At 43.0% G+C, this 23,226-nt stretch overlaps 1 protein-coding gene across 3 annotated transcripts in view; it reads left to right on the forward strand.

The window, feature by feature from the left end:
* Positions 1-23,226, forward strand: part of KARS1 (lysyl-tRNA synthetase 1) — a 70,139-nt gene that overhangs the window by 46,185 nt on the left and 728 nt on the right. For all 3 annotated transcript variants that reach the window (XM_078670132.1, XM_078670129.1, XM_078670131.1), the window contains 7 exons: positions 348-467; positions 1,125-1,287; positions 6,773-6,946; positions 8,432-8,517; positions 14,305-14,390; positions 16,486-16,612; positions 18,324-18,467. In XM_078670132.1, coding sequence (XP_078526258.1) covers positions 348-467; positions 1,125-1,287; positions 6,773-6,946; positions 8,432-8,517; positions 14,305-14,390; positions 16,486-16,612; positions 18,324-18,467 — 900 coding nt within the window. The remainder of the gene's footprint in view (positions 1-347; positions 468-1,124; positions 1,288-6,772; positions 6,947-8,431; positions 8,518-14,304; positions 14,391-16,485; positions 16,613-18,323; positions 18,468-23,226) is intronic.

The raw sequence follows: 23,226 nt of genomic DNA on the forward strand, positions 1-23,226 counted from the left end.
TTTTTCTAGAAATAGTCTCTGTTCACTGTCAGTTTTATGCTTGGTGTACATGTAAATATTCTGCACTTACCGCTACCTAGGAACCTTACCATTAGATCCTCCAAGTCATGGATGGGAAAGTTCAATAGTAATCCTTTTTTCTTATTATTTAAATGTAGGCTTTATGTAGAGTTACTGTTATGAGCTACGTGCATTGATTTCAGGTCTGTGGCCATGACTGGTCCTGGGTGTGGGTGGTGATGGGGCTCCTTCTGTTTTTAGAGGCATGTCCTTTATCAACTAAAGTTTGAAGTGTTTCTATTTGGCTGTGCTTTTTTCCAATTCTAATTGTCCTACCTGAACTTCAGATTGAAACTCCTATGATGAACATAATACCTGGGGGTGCTGTGGCCAAACCCTTCATCACCTACCATAATGAACTGGATATGAACCTGTACATGAGAATTGCACCTGAGCTGTATCACAAGGTAAGGATGCTGTATTTACTGATGTTCAATAAAAATGCTCAAGGGAATGACCATGTAGACTTGCTCAGTTGGGGAAGTGGGAATTGGAAGTGTCAGCATGATGTGGGTAAGAACACAGGTACACAGAGAAGGGACTAGGAAGACAATTGTTGAAATTCCATGACTGTTAGTGGCACAGTATGTCATTGAACTGAAACTGGGAAGGGGGAAGTTAACAGAAGCAGTCTTACTCTTGGAGATTAAACGAACATAGGAACCCCAACTGCCCATGGGAAGGACAAGTTTGTGTAATAATACATTTGTCAGCGTTTCTGAATGAAAACGGAGGGAGGAGGCTAGTGAAATGCCTTTGGTCATAGGGATGAAGGAAGAAAGGACCTCCTTTAAAAGGTGAGTGTTTTGAGACATAACAATCATTATGACTATTGGTAAAAGTGGATACAAGTTCTTTGGTGGAGGTACTAGAGTTGTTTCCCTTTTTTGTGTGGATTGGGTGAGGACCACTGTTTTATGGACAACCATCAAGTGTATGATGTGAACATTTTGTCTGAAGCTCTTGGTGTTGATGAGTCATTGGGGAATATTTAGCGATACTTGTATTGCCACTTATTTGGTGCTGAATGATGGGGCCGCTTAAGATATGCTTCTTCCTATTAGATGCTGGTAGTGGGAGGAATTGACAGAGTATATGAAATTGGTCGTCAGTTTAGAAATGAAGGCATTGACTTGACCCATAACCCGGAGTTCACAACTTGTGAGTTCTACATGGCATATGCAGATTACCACGACTTGATGGACCTCACAGAAAGGCTGCTCTCCGGTATGTATACAATGTTTTAAAGAAGTGTCCCTCTAGACTTTCTGCTCATCACAATGTGAAGCGTCCCTTGTTCGTCCTTCTTACCATGTCCTACTAATGATACAGAGGGAGATGTGACCCTGTCTACCTTAGTGGCTACCTCTTAGGTGCACTCACATCCATGTTCTATTCTTTGAGTGAAAACTGTGCTTTACTTTAGTATCTGCTCCTAGGTGTACCTCTTTTGTGCTCTTGTCTCCCTCTCGGAGAGCGAGTCTCCTCCCTGCTGTAGTCTTTTTTTTTTTCTTTTTTTTCTTTTTTTTTTTTTCTTTTCTCTTTCATAAATGTACTTCCGACATTTATGTAGTCTTTGCTCCTCATATGTACACCGACCCTTTCTATTGCCTGCCTCTCAAATGCACTCTCCTTTTTAGGTCTCACCTGTGGACAGTGATAATGCTGTGCTGTACAGGGTATTGTTTACACAGAGAGCTTGGAGTCTGCCATTGCTTAGCATTTATTGGCTTCATTGTCACTCTTATTTGCTGCCTCCTAATTAGCCAGCGAATGCCGGGTGCCACTTGGTTTTCACTCAGTGGAGCATGGACCAAGCACAGATTGCTTCCTATCAAAAGTATAAAGCAAGGCTGATAGGGTTGCGCAGCCCTCAACCTTGCTTCACTTCTATCCCAAAAGTACTCTTTTGCTTCTGTGCTGGTCAAACATCAAGCAAGCCCCTCTGCTTGGTTGTGGGTGCCTTGACCCTGGAGATTAGAAGTGCGGAATAATAGAGTATAGAGGCGGAGTGGCTGCAATTATTCATGACTTGTCGGGAGATGCCTTTTAATACCCCTGGTGATTCCGGTTTGGGAACTCTGCACAGTTTGGCAGACTAAGTTTAGCATGCATCTGTGGGATCTTGTGCCCATGTCCCGTGCTCCATGGTTGAAATTGAATGAATTTGCCATGTGCGCTGGGCGGGCTAGATCCGCACAACTTCACTTGCTTGCAGACGAAACTAGCCCCCATAGGCCGCAATCTCTTTGGCGGTAGCCTCTTGACTTGTGATTTGTCATGCCTCTGTTTCTATCAACAGGCCGAAATGTTAATAGAATATGAAGCGTTCGAGGCATGTGGGCTGCTGAATTCATATCTATAGCATAGAACGCCGCCTAGTGTTGGGTCCAGATGATTGCAAGTCCGGGACGTGAACTGTGTAGATTGTGTTGGATATCTGCATGACACCGGGGCTGCTGGTTATAGCCAAACAGCCTGCATACAAAAGGGATACATATGGTGTAACTGATCCTCTTTCGCATCGTGTTTTTTGTGTGGAGCTTTTATAAAGTGTAAACTTGATCCCAAAGGTACTGAAGGCACTATACATGATCACTAGTTATATTACACAAAGTCACATTCATTTTGTTTTTTAGTTGCGGAGAGATTACGTGATTTGCCCAGAATAACAGTATGTATAGCAGATGCTGAGTCTCGAACGTGCTTCCCCTGTCCCAAAGTCTGCACCTGTAGCTGGAATGTCACAAACTCTTGTTTTTCAGTAAATGCATCTTTCTTTTTTTACACCAAATCGTCTTCCGGAATTAGACACTGCTTCAGTATAGAAATAAAAGGACTGCCTTGTGATTACATGCTTCTTTTGTAGGTAGAAGCTTTTTCCAAGTTTGCAGTGAGCAATTTATATCACGTGAACTTAAGCGAAGTGGTTTGGAGCATTTTCTCTGTAGCTATGCTGCTTTGCTTTTTGTATATGTAGTTGTGCGTTCCGTGCTTGACTTCACTAGAAAGCACTAAGCTGGTATGTAGAGTGTTCGGCAGGTTATGATGGGTTTGATTTGTAGCAAGGCCAACCCAGCCTTTCATCCTTCTGAGGTCCATACATTTTAGTGTGATTCTATTTTAGTGTTTAGATGCTTTACAAAACTGTCTGCAGCCGTTTATGAAGAACACTGTTATTGCCTTTTATGCAAGTAAGAAGGGCCAACTCCTATTTTTCAATGCATTGCAGCGAGCTGAGGAGATTAAAATTGGTCACCTTTTTTTTTCTTTTTTTTTTAGTCAGGTTTTCATCTCAGAAGCAGAACTTTGCATGAAGAGGGGATATTTAGCCCTTAAACCTAACAGAGCAAATATTTATGGATTTCTGCCCGCTTGATGCATTTCAGGATTTTATCTTCCTTTATGTGGTAGGGTGTTCACTGCATGCTGTTTTTAGGTCTGACCAAAGACTGAGCGCATGTGCTGAGCTTGCAAGAAGTTTTATTTACTGAAAGGAGCTTTGAGTCCGCCCATTGCTTACCATTCATTGGCTTTATTTGCTGCCACTTAGTTGGACGGCGTGTGCCAGTTCCACTTCCCTTTCTTTCATGTGCAGCATGGACAAAGAACGGATTGCCTTATTTTGACTGGTGCCCTTCTGCTGCTGGCACCGATTGCGGTGCCATTGTTCTATCTTCCCCTGTCCTCCGTTTGTGGTCTGTGTTGCTTCTTCCCTTCCACCATTACTATGCTGGCCTTGTCATAGTGCTTTTTCCCCAACTTTTAGCCCTGCAGCATATACCAGCATTCGTAAAGCACACAGCTACCTCAGGAGAGGTGTCCTGGCACTGGGGGCCATCTGGAAGATTAAGCGAGCTATTGCCCAGAGTCACATGATGCTGGGCCTACCTGCCACCGGACCCGGGGATCAAACCGCGAACCCTGTGGTCCGGAGTCAGGCACCATGGCCGCTGCGCCACACCTCTTTCACATGACAATACCTATTGGCTTTGCCATTGCTTGTTGTTTTAGCGGGTCTGTAACCCTCTCTGCTTCTGACAGTATTTACTATGCTATCTGCTCTAATCTCTGTACCCAAGATAATATTCCATCCCTGCTGAAACTTACCTCTCAGATTTACGTTAGTCACTTATTTTTTTATAGTATTACTTTATTCTGTAGATTAAAATAATCTTGTACTGTGAATAAATGTAAAAAGCAAGAACAATTAGAGCATGAATATAAAATTAAGGTGACTTCCAGTGCTGTACCACTATAAATTACTACATAGAATAAAAAAAAGTACCAATGTTACTAATAATATATGTTCTTACTTGATCGGCTAGCCCTGAAATACATAAGCTAAAATATCAGGTTAATTATGGACTATGGAAAGAACTAGTAGATCGTAGGACAAATATAACATCGGTTACATTATTTAGATATACATATTGTTATTAAACATCATTGGAAGTGCTGGTATTTACTTAGTTCTTAGTTCTTTTTGCTAAGCATTAAAATTACAAGACAAAAAAAATGTAGTTACACATGCCACCAGCTTGTTAGATGCACCAGAGAAGCACATTATATAACTATATATGTGTGTATATATATACTATATATATTCACTGAAAAAACCATAGGTTTCACACATGTTATAGTTAGCTGGACATTTCACTCATACAAAACCTTTGAAATTCCCCCGTTATAGTTAGTTCAGCTAACTCACGCGCCCGCAATGCACTGCTGATGACGTCACATATTACATCACTCATGACATGGTCAGTGACATCACTCATAACATCACTGATGACCTCTCAAATGATATCACTGATGACATCACTGAGACATCATCCAGTGAATGTGTTTTTCTGAAAATTAAATATGGTTTATATGTATATCTCCAGGTCGATGGAAGAATAAATGGGTATATAAGTGTCTAAACGGATGATTTTTTTGCGTAAAATTGATTGTATAACTGACTGATTAATTGTATCTTAGTGAATATATGGGTTGGTGAGTAATGTTTAAATATGTAAATATCTGTCAGTCTCTCACTTTGTGTATAAGTGGCTGCATGGATTTGTGAGTAGCTACATGAGTGTCTATAGGTTATTAGTTGTTTTTTTGAGTATCAGTAGGAGTGTCTTAATGTCTGTATGGTTCGGTGGGTGATATTACTTAGCACATTATTATTGTCTATGCAGTTGGAAGTATTATTCTTAACCCCTTCGGTGCTCATGACGGAACGGTTCCGTCATGAGCGTCGGTTGACCTGTGCTCATGACGGAACCGTTCTGTCATGAGCCCGTTGGCTCATCAGAACCTTCAGCACAGCGCGAGAATTTGCGCCGCGCTGAAGAGGTTAAATACAAACCAATGTCCTATTCTTGTGTCTCAGTACTTCGCTCTGTATCTTCCAGTTTATGGGATCCTCTACCTCTTTTTAAGTATTTCTATACTGGCATCTGACATATTCAGTATTTTTTTCCCCGTTTTTCATTCTCGTTTACCCTCCGTTTCTGAGTTTGTTCAATGTCCCCATCATCTTGGCACGCGTCTCTAGCTCTTCTTGCTGTCTGTTAATAGCAGTTTGCCTCATCAAGTATCTATCATTTTAGTATCTTTTTGTGTCTGGCTCTTCTTTGCTTGTGCCTTTCTCTTTCAGCCTGGCCCTCTCGCTCTGTCTCCGTTTTTCTTTCTTTTATTTTTGTGTTTTACTTTCTTGTTTCACTTTGCAGCTAGCGTTATTCCCCCCTGTGGCTTTCATGGTTACTTTGTCTTTCACCCAACCATTATCTTTATCCAGCTTTCTCTTTCTTTCTCCTAATTTACCTAAGTTTTAAGCTGGTTTCTTTCTCCATGAATCCCAGTCTTCATGTGAGGGATCTTATGATTGGCCTTGGTACGTTGATCATGTTCAGCTTTTTGTGTTCATTGAGGGGCCCAGGCTAGCTACCACAGAGTTAAGGGGGAAAACTTGCTTGTTGGTATCTGCAAGGCAGCAGCTATGTTTGTTTTAATTTTTTTTCTTTGTTGTCACTGTGGCTAACCTCTTCCCGTGTATTTTCTCACAAGTTGATATTCAGTGAGTTTTAACCGCATGCGTGCGGGCGGAATTCCGCCCGTACGCTGGGTTTTGCGAAACCGCACTTTACGTGACGAGCTGGGCTCGTCATGAGCGTGCGAGGAGGCTACGCCATGACGAGCCCAGCTCGTCATGAGCGTCGAAGGGTTTAATGTACTCTGATGTTTAAAAAACCTCTGTGCATTTTATGCTACTTCCAACTCCTCTCTCCCTAGTGAATAAAGTTTGTGGAGTACATTAACAATTTATTGATTGTTTAGTTCCATGACACCGAATTTCCACTAACTATTTGGTCAAAGCAATGAATAGCTAACGGTCAACCTGTGTGTTGGTAATAATACATTCCTTAGAAAAATGGCAAAAAAGCTCAAACTATTTAGCATAAATTATCCAATACACCTCCACTACAGTATTGCCTTTTAGTCAACCACAGCAATTTCATAGTCTTATGGAGGACCATACCCTGTAGGTAGGGATTCCAAAACGTCCTTATAGAAATGATTTCAACATGCAGGCATGGAATAGGCAAATTTGTATTTCAGGAAAGCAGAGAACAGGCTTTTGTTATGTGATGTGCCGCAAAGGCACTAAATTGCTGAACGGGTTACGTCAAATGCAGAGCTCACATGATTTCTCTTGCAGGTATGGTGAAACACATCACAGGTGATTACAAGATTTCGTACCACCCAGAAGGACCTGAAGGCCAAGCCTTTGAGGTTGACTTTACGCCTCCATTCCGGAGGATCAGTATGGTAGAAGAATTGGAGAAAGCGCTGGGAGTATCACTTCCAGACACGGAGCAGTTTGAGACCGAAGGTAAATTACAAATCAGACATTATAGGTTGTACCTTACACCGGGCGCAGATATTTTACCATAACGTATTGCATTTAATCCTGGGGTGGAGTAATCCACACATGCATTGCATAGCTGGCACTGGGACAATACTGATACCAGATGTGGCGTACCTTGGCCTTTCCACGAGGTCCGGTCAAGGGGCAGAACCCAGGTACCGAGCGGGTGCCAAGCGTTGCGGGTGGTGTGCCATTTTCGCCTCCACCCTCCTCCCGAGACCTATGGGGCGTGGATATTTTAGCTGACAAACTATACAGGTTCCTCTCATTTCGAGGTAAATCCCACAACTTGTTGGTTTGTTCTCTCTTTCTCTTTGCACTTAATAGTTTTTACACGATTTTAACTTTCACATCCTCAGGTCAGGGTGGGCCTTAGCGCGCCCATACCACCGAGGTACACTCCCCCTGGTCCTGAAGAATGCCCAGTAAATCGCACATAACGGGCAGAAACATGTCGACCCCACCTTAAGTGGAAATATCCAAACAATTTACTTGGTAATTTCCCTACACATACTTTTAATATGTCAGGTTGACCACTGAATAAAGTTTTTTTGTGTGGCATACAACCTTGACATTTTTAACTCACTTTTTCATACTCTTGTCACAAAAACCAGCTCCGCAGTATTCTGGCGTAGTAGCACACCAGGAAGGCTTTTGGCTTCTCCTTGTGGGCCCGATGATGAAGCATGTCACCAACCAGGGTGGTGAGTGAGGGCTTCCTGTAAAATCCAATGTGATTTATTATTAATAATTTTTTTCAACCCTTCTCATGTGTTTGTGCTTACACACATAGAACAATTGACACTCTTCTGTTGCTTGATGTACCTTGGCCTTTGTCACAGACAACTTACCTGCCCTTAACATAGGTAACCCTGAACTAGTGCAGTAGAACAACAAACAAATTAACTTTAATCAAGGAAAAAAACGTTACCTAGAATCGAAAAGCAAGAGGGAGGATATTCGAGACAGAGCAACCTCAAGAGTTGGATACCTCTACCAGTTTCCTGCAGTGCTGTGTCCCGAATAGCATGGCTGATCTGTTCCCTTCCATATGTTGGTTGTAGATGTGCTTCTGGGGGCAGGTATGGATCCTGCTTCAAATTCAGAACCGAGCAGTTGCATCAGGTCCCAGGGGCTACACCTGCCTGTTGCTTGGATCCATCAGGCGCCCATATTACGTTTCTGTTGTTCTGCAAGCTAAATTGGACCATACTACCTAAACGCAAGCAGATTGAGGGGCTCATTCACAATAAATACAGTCAATATTAAGTTAGATTTTCCGTCCTGAAAATGGGAGGAGTATTGTTTTTTGAGTGAACCGTTATATATATTGAAACATTTTCCTTAGTGGTGTACTAACCAGCATGTTCTCCTTGAAGCTTTGTCTTACTCACTTTAATATTCTACTGCAGTAGACTCAGCGTTTCTTTTCAATGTTTTTAAATGCAGAAATGCGCACGTTTTTGGATGATATTTGTGTAAAGAAAGGAGTGGAGTGCCCTCCACCAAGGACGACTGCCAGACTTTTGGACAAGGTAATGTGCTTCTTCTTTAAGGATTACTCTTATGCTGTAAATATGTAACATTTGCCCTTCCTTACACTGCCAAGTCCTTGATAATATGCAGTCTAAGCATGGACCAACCACTAGACCCTTAAAAATATGACCTCTGCATCTTTCGTCATCGCCAGGTTGCAGCCCAGTCATTTAGTAAAGATAAGGGGGCAGATTTATGAGGCACTTGCGCCACGTTTACGCCGCTGTTGCGTCACGCAAGGCGGCGTAAACGTCGCGCATCCCTACGAACGATTTACAACGTGACGCATCTAGACAGATGCGTCACGTTGTAAAGCCCTGCGCCGCTTGTGGGCGTTCCGGCGCAGGGTGGGCGTTCCGGGGCAGGTGCGCCTCGCAAAAGTGGCTGAGTGAAATCTATAAGATTTCACTCAGTCACTTTCAGGCCAATGCTGCGTCAAAAGCCTGCGCCTGCTTGAAGCAGGCGTAGGTCTTGACGCAGCATTGTTAAGATGGGGCACCCCCGAGCCTTGCTGGAGCTGCGTCGCGCTTGCGACGCAACTCCAGCAATGCGTCACCTTTACGGCACAGATGCGTCACGCATCTGTGCCGTTTTTGCCCCATGGTGCGCCGCATTATAAATGCGGCGCACCATGGGTGGCGGAGCTGTGGCGCACATTAACTGGCGCATCCCTGGGGATGCGCCAGTTAACATAAATCTGCCCCAAGGTGAGCTGTGGGGGAAAAAGAGTCAAGCTGACCTTCAGAGGATAGCCTTACCTAAAGCACTAATCAACTAAATAGATTATATTGCACACTTGCATATCCCATGACCATTTATCTCACATGTACTTCTCCTACACAATCATGTCTCCAGTACACTGCACCACCTACTTCCATTCCCTCTAAGAACTTTGAACTTTTTGTCTCGGAGTCCAGAACAGATTTTAAAGAAGGTTGTGTTCTGTTCAGGATGCACCCTTACTTATTTTCAGCAGTCAGTCTATTTTACACATTAACTTGGCAATGACACTCCCTAACCATTGCACTCATCTACATACATCAAGGGTCGAAGATCTTAACAATTTAGAGGTCTATAAAGACCTACAGTAAATGCACAAAAATTTTCCAAAACTTTGCTTAAGGGCAAAGCCCTGAGAATATGAGCTTTTTCTATCCTTTGGTGGCTTATTGAAAATCCTACTTTATACAAGTTGCCATCTTGGAAGGCTTCAGTGACCATTTTATCAGTATCTCCCATGTGCAGCTTTCTAGACTCCCAGTTGCATGCCTGATTCCCAGTATTGACAAGTGGAATACCAAAACATATTCTTCTGTTTATATTCTGATTCGATTCGGTTCTTACTTAAAAATAAAGGGAAGGTACCTGTGCAGTAGCTTACTTAAGAACTTTTAGACCTATGCTCCCCATGTTAGTAACAATCCTCCCATCCTTCCCTCAAATCAATTATTGACAATGGTTGCGTAGAAACTGGAGATGAGACCTACAGTTTGAACTGCATGGTACTCAAGGATTTTGCACTGAATTTGCATGCTGTGCCTTATTCCACCATTTAGTTATTGGATCCAGAATAATTTTGCTTGCCATACTTTTTCTTTTTGTTGCTGTGTGGTGGTAGCCATTTGGAGTACTAGTCCTACCGTCTGTGATATCAGACGCCCCTACACGCAAACCATTTGTTTGGCCGCCATCTTCATATTAATTTTTCCACGGTTGAGGCTCGAAGCATAGCATTGACGTGGAAGACTTCAACAATCACAACGTTTTTCGCTGAAGACTTTTTTTGGGGAAAAAGCTATTGATGGGTAATCAGTGGCTACATCAACGATGTAGAGAAGATATTATTTCCACAAACAAAAAACAACCTTCAGAGAATGAAGGTAGTGTCTGGAGCATACCCCCTTTAGATTTTGCCCATAGTGCCACCATAAGTACTCCTAAAAGGACAGCCACAAAGTCTGAAACATCTGCCTGCCAAAAGACCACATTGCAGAGGTCTGCGACCACAAGCGAAAAGCAGAGGTGCGCATAATATGGTGAAGACATACCTAAAGGTCCTCTGTCTCTAAAGCAACAGACACCTAGGTAGGCCTGTGAAAAGACGTGGACATTTTAAACATCATTGAGACTGAGAAGGTAAAGACCAAGAAGTCTTCATGGAGAAGCAAAAAAATAAAGTGCCAGGTAACACAAGGAAGCAGTGACAAGGAGTCAAGACTCTTGGACTCCAAATCTAAGGCTGCCCTGATACCAAAACCAACCGGGATCAAGGGAAAGCATAAACTCAAAGAATCCCAGGAGTCAAAGACACTGTTGGCAGTCGACCCTCTGAACCAGCCTCAAAATCGAAAGGGGATCAAGACCTCAGACGGGTTAAAAAGGCCCTAGATTAGGAAACCTTGGTTGCCAAAAAGAAGGATCTCGACGACAGCCAAAACACTCTTGACATGTCTAAAACTAAACTAAATCTACATGGTGACAGTTCCGCATCCAGGTAGTCTAGAGTCTAAATTATGATACTTCTATGTGCCTTTTTGTTGTAATGCATGCCAGTCTGATCAACAGGATACTAGGAAAAGAATGCAAGCTAATTACCTGTACTTGTCTTTTCTCAAGAATACTCAATACATTTTCGTTTGAACCACCGTTATATAAGAGGTTTCTTAAGCACTATTGTGCTAAAAACTGTTGTGGAATGTTAATGTCCTCTTCCTGCTTAAGTGCTACCGGTCCGATACCATGATTGGTGGAATTTCAATTTGGGTAGAACAGTGATTATGTTCAGTTGCTGAGTGGGGTAATTCATATATGCAAATTAAGAAAAACAGAATTGTGAACGAAAAGCTGTGTGAGTTCTACAGAGACTTTACATTCTGGGATTGAACTGCCAGTAGCAGGTGACCAGTACAGAGAGTGCAGGAGAGGACACCACTTGAGGGCTTGTGGGAAGGCAGTTTGCCCAGGCTGGGTAACCAACCCGGACATGAAAGTGTTTATTATACATATTTTTGAAGAACTATAAATGTGATTTCACATATTTTGCCATTGAGTAGTATGTCTAGATAGTACACATTTGAAGATACCTGTTTAGTTTAGAAGCTCGTACTTGTGTCCAGATTAGGTCTCAACAACCACGTTTCAAACAACATATGCTGATTTATGTGTACTGCTTCCCATCTTTTCACTCTAGCATTTCTTAAGCCATCTGTTAACTCTTCTCTTATCCGTCCCTTTTCTTGCATGTGTCCTGACTCTTTGAATATGCTACTGTTCTGCCTATTGTTCAGAAACTAATTCCATATGCGCTTCTTATTTTCCTCATTGCTCCACTTTGTAAACATCTTGCCTGTGTGGTTTCCAATCTGCTCTAAAAAACCTTGATTCACCCTCTCTGCACTCCATATATAGAGCTCTTTTTATGCTTTAAAACTCCCTCATGTGTGCTCTGCATTCCAAACTCCCTTCTTATTCTGATGTTTGTATTTGTCACACGTGTTAAATGGCCAATTATTCAAATATCTGCCCCATTTTCTTTTTATTTCGTCACTTTGTAATTTGGCACTTTTTTTGGTTATCATTTTCTTTTTTTGCATAGAACCTAGTTACATGCAAATGCTGGTTAAACATCTTTTTATGCATCTGAGGTGTGCCGTTTTCCAGGTCTTTGTCTTTTGATCTCTGCGGTTCCCCTACTACACTACCCCCTAACTTCTCGTATCACACTCTTTAGACTTGGTCACATTTACGATAACAGATGCCGGGTTTTTATTTTTCTGACTTCAGCTGACAGATTAATAATTTCATCACATCCTGCCTATTGAGCATCCAATGCTTTCATTCTTTCCAGTCCATTGCAACAATACTGACATTCTGTGTTTTTCTCTGGGGCTATCTCGCTCTGTCTGCTCTCCCACTTTCCTCCTCTTCCATAAATGGGGAGTAATCTTTGCCTAGTACCACTCTGTCAGATCACATTTCTTTTATTGCATGCCTCTACAGATGCCTGACATTTATATAAGGAAGATGTCATTTCCTTAATTTCTATACAACTGCTACTCTTAATCTAATGCTTGCCTTGTCTTGATGATTGCACCTCTTTCTTTTTGTGTACCTCTTGCCTATACACGCAATCCCCTTCAGTCCTCTATATTTCTGCTGCTCATATTCTCTACAGGCGTTCATTCCCCCTTTTTTGCTCTCTGCTCAGAAGTGCTGTCTGGTGATTCATTAACCTGGCTTCACTTAGTTTAACTTGCACACCTTGCCTTTCGATTATGTTTTATTGTAATTTTGCACTCCATTATTTTTTACTATTAGCTCTGTAACTCCAGAGTGTTTGGCAAAAGTACTGTATGTAGGAAATAGCTGCCACACATGAATACATGTTAATGCCGTAGCACAGCCAAAATGATGGGATTAGAAGGTTTGACCTCAAGAATTTGAGGTAAAGAAACACACATGGCTACTGAGTATACCTGTGTCCCTCAATAGCTGGTCAATGCACTGCTCTGGTTCCTTGCTCACCAACTTAATTGTAACTATCTAAATACAAAAGCAAGACTCTGTGTCAATTGTGACTTACCGTCACTTAACTTTGTTGTTTCTGATGAATACTTCCAACTCTAGAGTCCTATTATTTAAGAATATTCCCCAGGCGCCACACTGAATCAGATGCTTTTCACAGCAGTGCTCACGTGCATTGCTTTGTGACTTCATATAGGCTGTGTTCTGCCCTGTAAGTGGAGCGGAGCCACATGTAAGCACCACCCCTGCCTTGTGACCTTCATTCCAAGCGTTCGAGCACAGATCCAGGGCTCCGTTACCCTTTTCATCTGGATTGGCAATTTTTCCAAATTGAAATCCAGTGTGCAAGATACCGAGGTCTCCCACATAACATTACAGGGTTCAAAACATATGGTGATGTCAAACCCCTGTTAAATGGACCTGTACGAGGTCTATCTTTGTTGTCTGGGCTCAGGGCACAACTCCAAGGTGTGCTAGGAGTGTGCCCTCATGCACTCGAAGACGATCCGGGACTAAATGTAAGCTGTATGTAGCTGAACCTCAGTATGACCTTGCATAAGTCTCGTTCCAAGTCGGAAGTGTAGACCCATTCCGCCTCTTAAGGCTACTCCTGCACCAGGCCTTTGTGGTCGAAGTCATCCAGTAAGTCAAAGTCCAAATGGAGGAGGGAACACAAGGAGAGTGGATCTTGGCCTCTTCCCGCCAGGATGTTGCTCTGACGCTGAGACTTGAACTAGGATCCCCAGCTCCCAGGTCGGCAGCTCTGACCGCTGCGTCACACCCTCTTCCCTGACCAGGTGTCCATCTGAAGCACACAATACCTACCCTCTGTAGTGCTCTTTCTACGGAATACTTCTGTCTAGTTAGCCATGGGAAAGATAGTTGCACTTTGGTTCCACAGTGAAGCTGTGAGGTGGCACAAGTCTGATGCGTCCTATTAGAATGAAGGGCAACCATAAAAAACGACTTTGTGGACATGTTAAAAGCACTAATCAGCCATGCCCCCCAGAGCATATAGTTAGTGATTCTGTAATTTGGTTTTTGGAGTAGGATGTAGAATTTACTGGAAAGCATTTTTCTGTTCGCATAGGTGGTGCTAGGGACCATGTGGTGCTACTATAAAGTTGTCCTAAAAACCTTTATTGGCACTTCAGGCATGGTAGGAAGGTCGAGTTTTTCCTTAAATAGAACTCTTTCTAAATATGGGCTGTGTGTGTTATTTGAGTTGATATACTTTCTGATATTTGTATTTTGCTTCTTAGCTTATTGGCGAGTTCCTTGAAGTAACCTGCATTAGTCCCACCTTTATCTGTGATCATCCTCAGATCATGAGCCCTCTTGCTAAATGGTAAGACCACATTACCCATTTAATATGTGGAGGATTATGTTGGAAATTGAAAGTCGTCTAGTAAAGTTAAAGCTTACCTCGATGTTATTTTTTTTGTATACTAATGTTGATTGGGAGGAATGTGTGTGTGCAATGTTCAGAGGGTGAGAGGCAATCTTGCCTGTGCTGCCATGCTCCTTCACCGAGTAGCTATTAAAATCAAAAATCAGCGGCCAGGTTCCAGGGGTGAAAACAAGAAGCCATATCTCCTGCTAATGTAATTCTGACCCCCCTCCTCTCTGTAACCATCTTGAGCTTGTGGTTTCCGACCCTGTCCCAAAATCCCAATGCATGCTCCGCTTACCCCATTGAAACTACTCTTGTTTCTTATGGCACAAAGACCCGCACTTCTACTCTGCATTCTAAACTCTTTGCCCTTCATATTCTCCTGGATGTATCTGCTGCATTTAATCAGTCGATAACTCTGTCTGCTGCTCCTTTTTCTCTTAATTTGGGGCTACATTAATAATACCCCAGTATATTTTGCCCCATAGAGTTAAAATGATCAGGATCCCATTAACGGGGGGGGGTGCAAAGTTAATGGGAATTCTGGCCTCAACCCTGAGAGTTCACTGAGTAATGAAGCTTTCCCAAGGGAATCTCTTATTTTGGTGCCAATACTCCACCATGCCATTTCCCCTCTAGTTATTTCTCATTCTCCATTGCTGTATCCCCCAGAGATTTTGGCTACTTTAAAGCATAACCATCTCTTGTGTTTCTGTGGCCCATATCATTTGTGATGGGGGTATTTCATCGCTTACCAGCCTCATCGGGAATTCATGGGCACCCTTTTGCTGTGTTGTGAGTTTATGAACTTTCCAGCTATCATTTTATATCTATCACAGAACCCATGTGTTTGCATATTAGAGTCCATAATCTTAACCCTGTGCCGTTCTCCAGGGCACTGACCTTTGATCACAGCTGTGTCCTCCTACCTTAACCAAGCTTTTCCCAACTCATCCTTAACCCTTTCTTGGCCTTTTCATGCTAGCAATAATCTAGATTTTTCTATTTCATACTTCAGCGACCTGAATAACCGCTCTATCTCCTCCTTATAATTGGACATCCATTTCTTTATGCCCTCTCGCGCTCACGTCACACAGACAAAACTGAAATTGTGTTTTACAGCTTCTTCTCTGCACGCTGGTCTTCCTGACATACAAACATTACATACTAAAATCTTCCAAACGAGGTTACTCCTTTCATTTTTCTATGTATTTTTATTATTTTCATGTATGAAACGTCAAAAAAACATTTGACAATCAAAACGAAAATCTCATATATGCAATATTCAATTAGGGAGCCCTTTTCAGAGATGTAACTGTCGGGTATTTTGAGCGAATATGTTGAATCTCTGATCAACAGCCACCATTCTGCATAGTTACACAAACCCACATACACATTTTCTTCACACAAAGGGATCATTCAATCTGTTTTTACACCGTCCGTAACGTTGGATAGTTTTTGAGTCATTTTAGAAAGGCACACAGTACATGCGTAAACTTAGCTTAAATCGGTGTCACTACTGCATGGTGACCTGGTCACACCATCGATTCTTAACTGACTCTTAAGAATGTGTGACACTTACTGACTCCCAGAAGCCCTTTTTGGATTTCATCTGCTTGTTCATTTCATTTTAATGTGAATAAGGGGTGAACTAATTCTTTCCAACTTGTTCTTAAATCAAACACCGACACTTCTTCCCCATACTGCTTGTCCATTGTTGACTTTTATAAACAGCTGGGGCAAGGTATATTACACAATAACAAGTAGTCTTCTTTGACCTGTTAGGCCTGACTCTCTTACGGGGTGATGAAAGGGAGAGACAAAGTAGCATACAACAACTACACCTGCTGTCTGCAAGGCAGAATGTTTTTTTCAGGGGCGGCTGACACCTACATTTCCCACTCACCAGTCTGCAGTATTCACTTGCAAAAGTGCTCTGTTTATATTTTTCCCCCTAATGTTCGGTTGAGAATTTGTTAAGAATTCATGTTCAGAATGCCTTCGAGTTGGATTAAAATGTAACTGATGTGCTCCCTCTTGATCTCTCCAGGCATCGTTCAAAGAAAGGACTGACGGAAAGGTTTGAGCTTTTTGTAATGAAGAAGGAAGTGTGCAATGCTTACACTGAGCTGAATGATCCAGTCCGACAAAGAGAGTTGTTTGAGGATCAGGCAAAGGTAAACAAGTGTGTTGTTGTTGAAGACCAGCAACTCCATCTACAACTAGAAATCTGTGTAGGCAACTGTCCTAACTACAGAAACCTCTTTCACTGTAAAGAATTGTAATCCATGTATTTGGAGCCGTATTATGCCTTCAAATAGCAGCCAGGATATACCAACGCCACTCACTGTATGTGCCAAGAAGAGCTGTCAACTATGTTGAACGTGGCACTATATCTTGTGATCGATACGAAGCACACAGTATATATGTTGGCAAAGACAGTATCATCTGCAACATAAAATATTTTCACAGAAGTTAGTGTAATCTTGAGTATAGTAAATAGAACTGAGTGAAGAACTCAGTTGCTTTGTTAAACTAATGTTTGGGAGGCACTATGTATAGCAGACATTCTTTATCTCTTTTGAAAGGAAAGAGACTGGTTTGTCAAATACATCATTTTGCAATTAGTGCATGTAGAGACCTTTCAAAACTTGAAGGATAATATTTATAGTAGAAACACTTTTAAAGAACTAACGGAAATCTAATTTACAGGATATTTCTAATTGGATCTGTCTAGTTATAATTTACACATTTTGTTCTCGTTTGTTTAGCTCGAACGACAATTTCCATGGCATCATAGAATATTCTCAAATTGGGTGCCCTTTCATACAGAACATTGTAGGCTGTCACTTTTGTCTGATGTTTGTTGTTTGATTGTGAGAAATTAGTAGATTGTAAGAAGTTCTAGAAAAAGATGAACAAACATACCAAAATGGTTCACATCGTGGGAGAGCTGTATGGGAACAGTCTAACCCCTATTTCATTTGGATCAATATCAAAATGTCTCATTGCAAAAGGAGACGGGTGAAATCTACAACTATTCATACCTGCACCTCCATTTCGTTTGTTCATGCTCTCAAAATGCATCACATCACCACTTCTTTGCTGCCTACCTCCTACATTCTTCTCACGCTGGAAGACTCTGCAGACGCTCATGTTATTACAATGTGATATACACTACTTTTTGCATCAAAAAAACTTTAGATCATTTTAATTTACAAATGTAAACTGTTAATTGAGATGTATCCTGCATTTAGTTACCTTTAGAATGATTTGATTTAGAACTCTTTGTAAATGGGTTTTAGGGATTGTTATATACAATAGACTTTGTGAGTGCATCAGTTGGATGTGACAGTATGTGTACAGTTACTCCACTTGAAGAGTTCACAATCCAGGTCTCTGTAGCAATTATGAGCGACAGAATATGGCATGCAGTCCATGTTTCATTGATTGAGAACATATCAAGTACAGGTATGTGTGCTAAGAGCAGAAGTCATGATCAGTCATTTAATTGGATGTGAAAGAGGGAATAGGTGGTACTGGAAGCGCTAGTAAGAAACCATGCAAGTATGGCTCTAAACCCAGTTGCAAAATTAGATCCTAAATAGGGCGAGCATGTTGTGAGGCATTGAGGGCCTACAACATGAGTCAGGCATACTGTGCTGTGATCGATGCCCAGAATGTTTGAGGTGCTCATCAAGCCCAGCTACCAGAGTCCGCAAAACTAGAATGGCCACAAGCTGCAAACCAATTATTGAAGTGAAGTAATAAGCCTATACATTCATCCATCATTCCTCTGTGCTCTCCATATGTCTTTTTTTAGCTGGCTGGGCATAATTAAGACTGTTTATACTCAGTGCCTGTGTGTTACCATCTTTCCTCATTTAGGCTAAAGCTGCTGGTGATGATGAGGCCATGTTCATTGATGAAAATTTCTGCACTGCTTTGGAGTATGGGTTGCCACCTACAGCTGGCTGGGGACTGGGCGTTGATCGGCTTGCCATGTTCCTCACGGACTCGAACAATATGAAGGTAAATTCCAGGTTTGCATTGCATAAGTAATTGAATTGTGGAACTGTCCCACAGAAGACTCAGGAATACAGCATTTTGTTATTTAAAGGCATTCCATGTTGGCTGGAACTAGCTGGATTTCCAATAAAGCTCTGGCTTCCTACTTTTGGTTTAGTATTTTAAACCGTTTGAAATTACTTGCCATGCTGCTGTATGGTACCTGTAGAGCACTTGGTGTTTGGAAAGACAACCAGAGAATGGTCTCTCCTTTTACATTTTCTGGTCTACCTTGTGTTTCTCCTCCAGTGAGCTTAATCATGCAAGCACACTGGAGGTGCTCTGTCTCTTTAATTTTTTTTGTGTGCTTTTGTCAACATCTAACCTTGGCTCTCATGGCAGGGGGACACACAAAATGTAATGCATTTCCGCCTCCTATTGCCTTCTCAACCAAGGCTATTCAGTGACTGGCGGGGGCAGCCGCCTGGTTGTAGTTGAGGGGCAAAGGCCTTTTTACATTTAGCCCTGAGGCACGAATGTCTTACAGATCAGACAACACCTAATGGCTGTTGTATGATCTATACCACGATATCTGGTATTGAAACCTAAGACGCAGTACTGAAATCCAAGAAAATAAATAATAGCTCACTCCAGAACACTCAAACCTCCGCTAAAAGGAAAGTGTTCAGGTGTATGTGTTGGGGGACATGATGTTCCCTGTGACAGCAGTTTGTTCAGTAGCATTTGGCCAAGCAGCTAAGCCCAAGCAAAGTTTAGTGCAGCAGCTTGAGGAATTTAAAAACAATTCTGGGGTGGATTAGGCTTCAACAATACATCTTCTTGTCTCCATTCTTTATTCCAAACACAAATCTATTAGAATATGTTTGACCTTGCTGAAGGTTGTGACAATTTTTCCTCTACGAGAGGTTACTGGTTTCAATAGATAGTGGTAAATTACAAGATCCCACAGTGAGCGAACTGTTCCTAGTGTTTTACAAACGCTCCAAGCAACTCTGTAAAAGTAGAACTATAAGACTTCAACTAGTGCCCTGTGATGTGGCACAAGTGGAGAAGTGTGGCTCAATGGTTAGAGCGGCAGACCCTGATGCAGAGGTCTAGCCCGGGACCAGGGTTCAATTCCCCGCCTCGGCGGGTCTTGGGCTCAAAATTCCACGGACCTGATAATTCTCGCCTCGTTGCCTATTCCAATCATGGAGTCCCACTCTGCAACTCTGGGCAATAGCTTGCTTAATCTCCACAACGGCCCCCACAACGCTAAGGATGCCTGGCCTCCACCTTGGGGGTGCCCAGGAGTGGACACCTCACAGGGAAAGCCAGGATGGGTTCCACAGCGGTATTCGTACAAGCGCCTTGAGACCCTTGCGGGTGAGTAGTGCGCTATACAAGTATCAATTTACAATTTACAAAGACTTTGTGAAATGTAACCCCTAAATTGTGCCTGAGTGAGCAATGCAATCTGGACAGGCAAAAGTAGGATCAGTGAAAAGAATTAAAGCAAGAATTGACTTTCTTTTACATTCTGGTATAAGTGAATGTCAGCAATCCAGCCTTGTTTGTTCTAAATTACCTTGTCACTTTGTAAGCTCCAGCCAATGCTAATCCAATGTAACCCAGAAATACATAAAACTAGACTTTACATGGTGCTACAGCACTTGCAGCCCAAACAAAGTTTAATAAAAGGGAAGTTTCTCATGTGTTCTTTGGCGCCAAAAAAACTTTAAAGGCGGTCAGCTTCTTTCTCTACTAAGATGAAGATAACCTATAGTAAGAAACTTTAGGACTCTTCTGAAAAAACATCAAAATGATAAGACCTAATGGTTACAATAAAAAACTTAAACAATACCTACTGTTATTAGCAAGCTTTGCCTCCCAACTTGCACTTTTTTTATATCACAAATGACAGCAAGTAGTATCCTTAATGTGAGGACTATCACCAACAAACTCAGCAACATGTTGTGGCAAGACCCACTAAGCCTCAATTCAAGCTGATACATTGTAATTACATAGTGTAAGTATAATAATGGAATCAAAAATGCATTTTGAAACCAGTCACTTACTGGTCTGTGGCTGCCTCAGGCTTAAATGTTACCTAGCTTTTTAGAACACATCTGTATTCTCTCCATCACCCAGTACAGAACAATTTCATTCATTCTTCAGATGAGGCCTAGAAGTACTACCCAAACTGCATTCTAGGTAATTTGTATTCTTGTTATGTTCTGTGGATCCTTGCACCTTAGATGATGCAGGCCTCAGTTGTTTCAGAAATAACTGAACTTTGCATCACTGTTGGTTTATGACTTTATGGACAGATTTTTCCAAGATCACAGTCTCTCCCACTGGCCTTTTGTAACCGGAGGTAGACACAATTCTGTCAGTCAATCAGTATTTGTAAAGTGCACTCTGTCACCCCTAAGGGTATCTGGGCGCTGTGTCTCTGTCAAAGAACCAGGCCTTGAGTGTCTTTCTGAAGTCTACCAGTGAGGAGGCCATACGGAGCTGAGGGGCGGAGGGGTTCATCCAGGTCTTGGTTACGATGTAAGAGAAGGAGCGACTGCCGGTGCTGGGTTGAGTGAAGCAGAGCTTAGGTGTCTAGCAGGTTGATGGAGTTCAGCGATGGTTGAGGTAGGCAGGTCCTAGGTCATGGAGGGCTTTGTAGGCATGCGTGAGGATCTTGAACTGGCATCTTTCCTGGATGGGGAGCCAGTGGAGGTATCTCAGGTGGGGGGAGGGGGGTGGCGCGATGTGGGTTTGTTTGTGGAGGTCCAGGAGGAGTCTGGCTGCAGCGTTCTCTATGGTCTGGAGTCTTCTGAGGAGTTGGGTGGAGATGCCGGTGTAGAGGGTGTTGCCGTAGTCGAGGTGGCTGGTGACAAGGGTCTGAGTGACTGTCTTTCTGGTGTTGGTTGGGATACATCTGAAGATTCTGCGGACCATGCGAAATGTGTGGAAGCAGGAGGCGGTGACTGTTAACTTTTCTTTTCATGGCCATTTGGCTGTTGATTACAATGCAGAGGTTACGTGCGTTTGTCAGTTGCTGTGGGTTCGACTTCTGCAGGCCACCAGCTGTGTTCCCATGCAGAGGTGTTCTTCCCGAAGATCAGTTGTCTCATCCATTTGGCTAAGTTGGTCATGGCGTTGCTATAGTTGGTTTTGGCTGGGTCCTCGGTGAGAGATGATTAGTTGAGTGTCGTCTGCGTAGGAGATTTTGTTGAGTGGGATCTGACGACCTCTACAAGGGGTGGTCATATAGATCTTGAACAGGCTTGGAGCTGAGAGATGATCCTTGTGGTATGCCGCATATGATGCCTTTGGGTGCGGCGGTGAAGGGAGGCAGTCTGATGCTCCCTGTGCATCCTTTAAGGAAGGAGGCGATTCACTTGAGGGCGTCTTGTCATATGCCTATGTTGTAGAGTCTAATGAGGGTGTTGTGGGAGACTGTTTTGAATCCCGTAGAGAGGTTGAGGAGGATCAGGGCCACCGTTTCTCCACGGGAGGGGAGTGTTCTGATTTCGTCTGTGGTAGCTATCAGCGCAGTGCTTTGGTTGACACAGAATCCTGATAGAGGCTTGCAGTAGGTGGTTTTGTTCCACAAATTTGGTGAGTTGCTAGTGGATTGCTTTCTCAAGAACTTTGGCCAAATGGGGAGCAGTGAGATTGGAGGAAAATGTTTTAGATTGTTGAGGTCAGCGGAGTGTTTCTTTAGGAGGGGTTTGACATATGCGTGTTTCCATCTTTCCTGGTAAAGTTGCTGTGGAGATGGAGGTGTTGAGGCTGTAGAGGTGGTGAGGGCAAGGGTCGGTAGGCGCCCCGGAATGGATGGCTGAGGCGGTCAGGGTGGTGAGCAGTGACCAGGTGGTGATGGTTTGGCTGTTTGCTGGTTGGTTGAGGTAGTCTAGGTTGATTGTGGAGAGTTGGATGTTGAAATTGTTGTAGATGTTGGTGATCTTGCTGTGGAAGTAGTCTGAGTGGGTGTCGCAAAGCTCTTGGGAGGGTGGATGTTGTTCTCTATGGCTGTCGGGTTGGAGAATTCTTTGATTATTTTGAAGAGTTCCTTTGTGTGGTTGGCAGCGGAGTCGATGCTGGTGCTGATGTCTGCTTTATTGGCTTCTTTGATGTGCCAGTGGTAGTTGCTGAGGGCTGTTTTGTGAGCTGCACTGTCGGCGGGGTTCTTGGTGGCACACCATCGTTTTTCCAGTTGGTGGCAGTTGCACTTGGTGGTCCTAGGGTGTACCAGGTGGCAAGTTTGGTCTCTTGTTGGTTTTTTGAAGGTTTCAGCGGAACGACTGTCGGCACAGTCAGAAATCCAGGCCGCGAAGTTCTGGATGGCCTGGTTGAGATCTGTGGAGGCCTTGGGTTGGGAGGTGGTGAGGGTCTGTGACCACTGAGTTTTGGTGACCTTGCACCAGCTGCGGAGGGAAATCTGCTGCCTGGTGGTGGGGTGCTGGGCATCGGTGATGGTGAAGTGTGTGATGTTGTGGTCGGTCCAGGTGAGTTCTGTGGTGTGGCTGAACTGGATTATGTCGCTAGAAGTGAAGATGGGGTCTAGTGGGTTCGGTGACCAGTTAGGGGAGGCAGATGTTGTTCACGTTCTCCAGGAGGGTGATGGAGTGGACATTGTTGATGTGGAGTTAAGTTGGTCTGTGGGGGTATATCAGAGGATGGGGATAATTCTGATCATGTCCTCCACTGTCTTACCCTCAAAGCAAAGACTCATGCCTATCTATTATGGTTCTGTAGAGTTAAACAAGCAGAGGAGTGGTTGAAA

This window comes from Lissotriton helveticus, chromosome 12, assembly GCF_964261635.1.
Source record: "Lissotriton helveticus chromosome 12, aLisHel1.1, whole genome shotgun sequence".
NCBI classification, from domain to species: Eukaryota; Metazoa; Chordata; class Amphibia; order Caudata; family Salamandridae; genus Lissotriton; species Lissotriton helveticus.